At 38.6% G+C, this 8702-nt stretch overlaps 1 protein-coding gene across 2 annotated transcripts in view; it reads left to right on the plus strand.

Moving 5' to 3' along the window:
• Positions 1-8701, plus strand: part of NCKAP5 (NCK associated protein 5) — a 442999-nt gene extending 434298 nt beyond the window's left edge. For both annotated transcript variants that reach the window (XM_090143560.1, XM_031590720.2), the window contains one exon: positions 7150-8701. In XM_090143560.1, coding sequence (XP_089999686.1) covers positions 7150-7431 — 282 coding nt within the window. In that variant the 3' untranslated portion in view covers positions 7432-8701. The remainder of the gene's footprint in view (positions 1-7149) is intronic.
• Position 8702: the final 1 nt, after the last annotated feature.

An 8702-nucleotide genomic window follows, 5' to 3' on the forward strand; every position in this document is an offset into this window, starting at 1 on the left:
GGCTAAAACTGTAATCCATTGTTTATAAAGCCCATTCTTTATTGAAACAAGCATCAACGCCTTCATCAGGGTAACTCCTCAGCAGGACAAACCTTTTTATACTAAAATATTGTGTGGGAAAATTAACTCTGAAGGCTGATCAGTGGAGGTGAGGACCACATTGTTCCGATAACATTCAGCAGGTTATTGCTGACAAAATGACCCTACACGTAAAGAAATAGTATGGAATTTAAAATGGCTCTCATGTTCAGTAACTTTGTTGCAAACGTATCTTTCAGCGTGATTTTTTTTTACTGTGATTTTTTTTCTCATCACTGGAAAATAAGTACAATTTTGTTATTGAATTCCCTCCATGAGTAAAGCTGAAAGGATCTCTGAAAAGTAAAGCACAGTATCCTCTGCATTCCTTGTTCATGTTCAGTCTCTTATGTTCTAAAAACTGAGGATCAGCTTCCTTTCTCATCATGGATACCTCTTCCTCAATACTATGTGATGAGCCTCTGTTTGCAGTGAGCACTGCTTTTATTGGGCATATTCCTTCTGTGAGAAGCATAATTGGTCGTTCTACCAGTGTGAACAGAGCTGGGTCCTGATTATCTTCTGGAAAAAGTATGTGTTTAATTGATTTTCTTTGTAATATATGCCCCTAAAACAACTTGACTGAACACCTGTATATTACCACTGTAATTACCAGTTTCCAAGGGATTATGCTGCCTTACAAAGTTTTAAATAAACTTTGCCCACACATAGTTGATCCACCCAGTGGCCATTCTGATGCTTTGTGAGACAACAACCATATTTGTGACATTCCTTTCATACTGAGCAGAAGGTAAAAGGTTAGACTTACCTTACCTTGAAATTGGGACCTGAAAGTTCATCTTTATTAAATTATGCAGAAATTCAAAGAGGGTTTTTATATGCCTAATCAAGTCAAACAGTTTTGTCCTATCAACATAGAAGTCATGTTCTTTGTAAATTGTGGAGATGGCATTCTTGGCATTAGAGTGCTTAATGCACCCAGTCATCTCATCACTTTGTGAGAACTGTGCTTTTAAAAGCACAAGGCGCAGTTCACTAAGATATTTTATCATCTAAACCACACGAGGATTCAAGCCAGACAATGTAAGTCTCAGTTCCTCAGTCCCATATTCATTAAGCAACAGCTATTTTCTCCAGATCTGGAGCTACGAGTTATACATGGTTCATGCTAATCAGCTTTATTTCCTCTAAGGTAATTTTCTTACAATTCAGGACCATCAGGAATGCTGTCCTAAAACTTAAATATACTTCTAGATTGTTACACTTACATACATTGGGTGAGCTTTGGTTCTGTTTTGTTGTTATTATATTACCCATAAAGTCAAATGTGGTCAGTATTCACCCATGTATATATGGCTTTCTCATACACTTCTGTATGAGACTAATGAGCTTAAAAATACTCCATATCAGTACATCTTTTTTTTTCCTCAAGAAAAGAAGTCAGCAAGTATTGTTTATCTTGAAAATCTGATGATGTTTCTTTGAGAATGTCATTTTTGTGCCATAGCAAAATATCATGGGGTTTCTGCTCAAGTGGGGAAAAGAAGTGTGATTCATTATTTCAAAAATTACTTTACTGTCACTTGAGAAAATAGATGAAGGCTTCTGATGATATATAGAGGAGAGCAAGTCTTAACTTATTATTGAAGGTTATGCTTTAAAGAGAAAGAAGTTCAAACGTCACATTTTTAGCTCAGCTGTGATACAGCAGCAGTCTGCAATACAGCAGAGGTCATGCGGTTACAGCTTTCACCTTTGTAGTCTCCTGCATGTGTCTGTACGACTGCTTTCACTTCAGACCTGTCCACCTGACGTTCCCATCAGTCTGGTTAAATGAGACTTACTTTCCACAGTCTGCCCTTGTGTTCTATCCTGGCCGGCTGACGGAAAGCTGATAGAAGACCAAACGATAGAAGACCAAAGTGAACCCTCTTTGTGCTACACCTTTCTACGTGGCACAAAAATCTGCAGACCAATGGTGTAACACCATAGAGAGGCTACTTCCAGTCCCACCAGTATATATACCTGATCACAATAGTGCTCTGCATCTCAGTACACCTTACTGAACACATTATACATGAGCACTCTAATGCTATAATACCACTTAGGCCCGCTGTGTCATAAATACGAGTTACAGGACTGCAGGATATCTAAAATGGTAAAACTGAATGTAAAGTCATAAGCAATGGCTCTGTGCGATCAAGTTTGCCTTGAATGTAAGTAGACAAAATAACAAGCAGAACTTTTCAAACAGTAGAAATTTAGAAAATTGTTCTCACTGACAATAAAATTTTAAATAATAACAGAAAAAAATGTGAAGATAATTTGTACTTCCTATTAGAGATCAGGCCTAAAATGAAAGACCTTGAGTTATACAATTAAATATTGATTCTGTTGATCTATATTTAATTCTCATAGCAATTTAGTTGCTTTTACCCAACAGTGTTCTGCAGATATACTTCACTTGAAGCAATGCCCTTTTTGCTTTTGTGTTAATCTAAAAACTAAATTGCCCAGTGCATGAGAGACGTAAATAAAGTTCATTTTAGTCTTGTGTGTAACCGACTCTGAGCCCCTTAAACTGCTGGTTAACTAAACTTAGACAGCTGGAAAATGCATTTATCCTGCAGAATGGTTCGTTGCTAATTTTGGGCTGTGGCATGCCTTATAAGTATAGCCTGACCTGCAGGCAATCAGAGCTTCTGCATGTGACTGCATAGAAGAAGAAATGGACTTGGTGTTGCTTTCCTTCCTGCATGCCAACTGTGGAGCCCTTTGTACCCATGAACTAGTCCATCCTACTGTGCACCTTCTGTTAGACCTGCAAAATCCTCCTGCCATTCTGCACAGCTGTGACTAGTCCTTGATCACACAGCACTGAAAATGCATTCTACCCACATGTGATCTCTCATTTTTAAAGTTTAAGAAAAATCTATTTTGATGTATTAATGTAGAAGTAACACCTATTTATATTGTATCAGTGGAGCTGCAGGCTAGTTGTGTTTTTCCTAATTTGCTGTGCTTGAAGTGACATGCCAGATTTTATTATATCGCTAATGGCTTTTAGTTATTCCCTTTAGGATGATGCCAACAAGGAAGCATTATTCTGATTCGTGACTCATGAATTTATTTTGAAGCGATGTGACTTGTGATGAATGTCTGTATTATGTCAGGTAGAGTTTCTCCTAACAACCAGTCAGTGTTTTCAGGTGCTATAAGGCATCCCATAATGACTAGCTCCAGAACTCCAGGTAGGAAGCTCTCCACTTACACAGAATAGAACAAATGCTGCCCCTGCCCTGAGACCATAACAGTATGGGTTTTCTATCCAAAAATAAAGTTAGTATAAGTAAAATAAGCTGTAAACTGATCTGCTTTAGGATGATGGGCCATTGATATTACAAAGACACTGTGAAAATTCTTCCTGAATTGAACCTATTCTGGCTTGGGCCAAAATCTGTGACTACATCTTTTCCCTGAATTTAGGAATGCATAAATGATCATGCTGAATGCAGTAAACACTTTATGTATTCATGGAACAGGTGCAAAATAGTCACCAGCAGAGTCAACACCTTCGGGATGAAATGGCTTTAAGTGTTACTTCTGAGATCAAGAACACACTGTTGGTCCCATCTTAGCTCTTCTAGCAACACTCAACAAAATAGCTAAGTGCTTTTCTCTCCTATGGTGATAAAAGCACCTGTTCATTATGCAGAAAGCCATGGTAATATGGGAAAGATTTTACTGAAGTCCAGGACTTCGAGGCTGGGTGCTCTGTACACTGTTACCAAGTCTCACTCAGTTCTCATGGATACAAAATGTATGTGATCTGCTGCCAAAATGTTCCTTATCTGCAGGAAAAAACTACTGTGACTCCCAAATGCATTAGTGAACTATCTGCTGTAAAATGCACAAAAGTAACATCTTTGGGCCAGGCCCTGTTCTTTGCTGTATCTGTCTCTGCTGAAGTCATAGCATACCTGCATGGACAAAACTATATATAGAGATGCTATTCAACCACATACTTACGTGACTGATCAACAGATTCTAATAGTTGTTTTGGTTTTGACTTTTGTTTAATCTAGCAACTGTTGCATCTGCTGTGAAAAATAGAAAACAATGAAGGATGGATCTAAGTAAATATTCTGGTAATTCTTCCAAGCTGTATCTATAGTAACTAGAGAAAAGATTCTTAAAGAACCAGAACTGACATTTGCTGTGAGGCACCAAGTTTACAGAAATTATCAGTGTCTTTTCACCTCTAGGAACATACATAATTTTGTTACCGTGGAAGAAAAATGACGTGCTGATGAAGGAGATGCTTACATTAGTTTCATTGCATAAACATTTTATTTTTTCCCATGGAGCTCAGGATGTGAATGAGTTTCCCTCCACATGCCAAGGATTGGAATGTCATATTTGAATTTTATAGCTGCAAGTATATCATATGAATTATTATCCCAAATGTGTTTTAACAGAAAATTTAATAGATTATTAAAGTGAGCTGTAGTAATAAAATTGTGAGATAAGATCACTCTTATTGTATCAGATACCTGAGTACAGTTCTAGCATATTAATAATCCTTGCCCAAATGTGCTCACATTCTTGTTTAATTATCGAATTAGCAATAATTGGTGCTCCTCGCTCCTAGAGTTAATACAGTGCCTGGAAGTGTACTGCATGCAAGCACACTACCTCAAGTGAAAAAAAACCTAAGTATTACTTTCCAGATCATGAGCATTTGTTATATGTATTTGCATAGTATTTCAGTAAGGTGTCAAAGAAAGGAATGCAGAATTTTATTTTTATTTTTTATTTTTTTTGTGACAACTGAATATGAAATCATGTAAAAAGAACAACTGGATGTCCTAAAATATTCACAACCTATTTCTGAATACAAATATTGTCTCTAGTAATAAATTCTGCTACAACTTTTAGGTTTTTTTTCTTTGTTGATTTTTCCTCATGTATAGTAGGTGCTACTATAATAGTAGCACTTGCACTTACATGCATGAAATTTGTGAGTCCCATACTATTCACTACTCTGTGTATCTTTTGCCATTGGGTTGCATTGATAGGCTAGATTTCAGTTCACTTCAATTTCATTTGGTTTAATGATTTTACTTAAAATTTGTAGAGAGTTCCCTGTAGTTCTCTGCAGTTTCTCTAATATGTTTTATTAACTGTTAGCTTCATATTAAATGACAAACGAGGATGTGATTAAGCACGATTTTAGTCTAAGCAGTACATGTGAAGTATAATAAATGATTGATACTGCGTGTATGTAGAATATACCAATCAGTTCATTCCAGTCTGTCCTGTGATTCAGATCTATCCTTCAGCTGGCCAAAGATCCATTCTTATCTTGAGCCTTCATCTGAACTGCTCTGTACACCAAACATTGCGGGTCTCTCCAGAAAGCACAAAGATATATTTTATTGATGCTGTATCTGAGATTTTTCTCATCTGACATGCACAGAAGTGAAACAGCTGTTTTGACAATAATATGTAATATTTTAAATACTAAAGATAATAATTTTTCAAGCTGAAGTTTTTATGCTAAATTTATATGGAAGGGTTTAAATTTGTGTTTGTTACTGCTACCAAGGATAATATTCCTCTATTTCAGAAAATACTATCATTCTAGAAAGTGAAGATGTAAAATCAGAATCAAACATGATGAACCAAATGACTTTAGCATCTCCTACTGCTTTGCTTAAGCTTGTTTGAAACATTTGATAAACATACTAACCAGGCATTGTTAGTTTATGAGAAACAACAAGATCATAATGTCAACAATCATTAGATCAGCATTTTTATATAAATATCCATAAAAACAAGCAATCCAACTATGTAGCAAGGTCTCCATCTTGCCCAAGACTTCCAAGGGTGAGCAGACCCTTAGGCATGAAGTGACTTACTTGAAACCTGAGTTTTTCCAGAAATTCTAATGAACATTCACAACTGCAGACTCAGTGACCCACAGCATCCATACATCTGGCCGTGTCATGTTCTCAGTGTGCTTAGACTACCATTTCACTTTCTATCTAAACCAAAATACTAATGTCCTAGACTGACAGTAATTTACCATTGCAGTCTGCGTTATCTAATGGTAATACTGGAAATGAGCAATGGCTTGCACTCTGACAGCATATCTCAAAATTCTCGCATCTTACCTCTCCCAGCGCCCTATGAAATGTTGAATGTTATCTCGTATTTCTGTGATAATGTTATCTGTAAGAGCAGTTAGTTACAGAGACTTCGGAACACCCTGTATATGGAAGGCAGGTCATTTTTATTGAACTGCTCCCTAAGCTTTTCCCTAACTATTCGTTGGTCAGATCTCTGATTGAAAATGCCAGTAGGTAACAAAGGGATAAAATTGCTCTTGTATAATCCTACTGTGAGTTTTTAATATAATGTGCTAATACATTGTCCGGTGTTCCAGCAGAATTACAGCACTTCTCAGAGAAGGCCTGGCCAATATCTGATTGATTCTGGCCTGTGGGGATTGGCCCAGTTCACTGTAATTTCCTGTCTTGTTGCTTTCTTTTCTATCGAAGAGGGTTTGGGTTCATGGAAATCAATAGGCTTATACATGCAAAATGTGAGGTTATTTTCTAGCAACTTTGATTTATGTCTGTAACTTATGGAAAATGCTGTTTTCTCCTCGGAACATGTCTACCTGCCTTTTTTTCTTTTTCTTTTGACTCTTTGGAGTCAAGAGACTCCAAATTCTGCTTAGACAAATACCAATTTAAACATAACCCCCAAAATGTTCTTAAAGGAGAAGATGTAAATTACTGTGAAGATGTTGAAGATGCTTAACACATACAAATCTAGGATGTGCTACTTTAATGTTAGTAATACTGTTTTGTACTTGGAGTCTCTTGGAGTCCTCAGCAGAAGCTATGAGACAATCATAGCTTTGAAGCTATGATTTATCCTAAAACGGGCATTAATGTTCTATTTAATTACATTGGAGATTTAAGCATCTAATAATCTATTTCTTCTAACCCTGTGAACTTTGGAAAGATAGTAATTAACGGTGTAGTAGAATAACTTTTTTTCTAAGAAATATGTTTCTAATACTTTTTTCACTTCTTACAGAAATTGAAGCAAACTGAAGAAACAAAAGAAGATTCTCAGACTAGATTATCTAGAATTTCCCTGGAGTCTCTCAATAAATTTAACAGCAATAACGTACTTTTATTAGAAAAGGAGAAGAATTGTCTGAACAAAGCTGAAGGACAAAAGGAGGAAAACGGAAAGAAGGAAGCATCTTCCTTAAACAGCTCCGATAGGCAGGACATGGACAATTTGGAGTCCCTGAGCGATTCTTTGTACGACAGCTTCTCCTCTTGTGCCAGCCAAGGCTCTAACGACGTGTGAGGACGCTTTCAGCCGGCTGCAAAGGGAGCACTTACAGAGCTGCAAGCGGGCAGTGAGAGCGGAGTAGGAACAGAACTCACCCCGTGTCACTGCGCCCGTGGCAGGCTGTTCCCAGCTTTGGTCTTCATGACACAGCAATAAGAAGGGCAGCACTGCATTCGTCTCAGTGCAGGAGGCTCGATGCTCCACACAAGTGACTACACAGAGAAAAGTCTTAATTTTGCACTTTTATGAATATTTGTATAGGTGTAAATATTTTGGAAAGATATATTTGTAGGGAGAGATGACAGCAATAAATATTACGTTGGTGCTATGCTCCCGTAATGGCAGATTACTGACTTAAATTGATGTTAATATTAACCAGAAAAGTTAGTAGATTTTTTTAAAAAGATTTATACGTATTCTGGTCTTAAAACTATGTAGAAACACTGCGTGTCCATAAACCCAAGCCTACCGAATCATCTGTAAGGAACTTTGCAGACTCCTTTTGCAAAATATATTTTTTATTTTTAGTGCAATTCCATGCAAGCGCTCTGGGGAAGGCTGCATTTCGGCTCCAGTGTCGCAACAGGTGTCCTGTTGCAGAAGGCGTTTAATTGCAGCGTGGCGAGCAGATGAATTCTGCGATTCTGTGAATAACGGGGCGGTGCTGCCGGTGCGGACCGCTCAGCTGACGTGCAGGCTGGGAAGGCTGGGGTCGGAGCACTGCTCTGCTCTTCACCTCCTCCCATCCTCGTTCCCGAATCTTGTGTTATCTTCTGTCCCCGTTCTGTCCTGATTGAATCGTCGGCTCCGCCGTTCTTGGTGGCGGTGACACGTGAGGAGCGGTGGGCGCGAGCCAGCACCGCTCAGACGTAGCCGGGCGCCCGCGTGGTTTTGTTTTTCTACGAGGGCTGTTTATACGTGAGGGAAAGTCTATTTCAAAGGTTCGGTGTATTTTTTCTAGATGTGAAGTATTTATAACTGCTTTTTGTACAGCGACCTGTAAACCAGATGTATTTGGGATATTTCTGACCCCGCGGTTTCTCCAGCACCTGTTAATCTATGAAACGACACTGTATCGTCTGCGTTAACCCTTCGTGCAATTTGTTCCAAGTCATTCCCGCTGTAAACTCGCGTCGACTTTTAAGAGATTTTCACCGAGGCATCTTAAATAAACCTCCTCCTCCTCCTCCTCCTCCTCCTCTGCACGCGGGGCTGTGGGAGCGCGTCCCACCAACGGCCGCCGCTCGCGCCCCTCAGCGCGCGCCTCGCGCCGCCAACGGCCGCCT

Source organism: Phasianus colchicus, chromosome 7 (assembly GCF_987193195.1).
Source record: "Phasianus colchicus chromosome 7, bPhaCol1.hap1.1, whole genome shotgun sequence".
Taxonomy (NCBI): Eukaryota; Metazoa; Chordata; class Aves; order Galliformes; family Phasianidae; genus Phasianus; species Phasianus colchicus.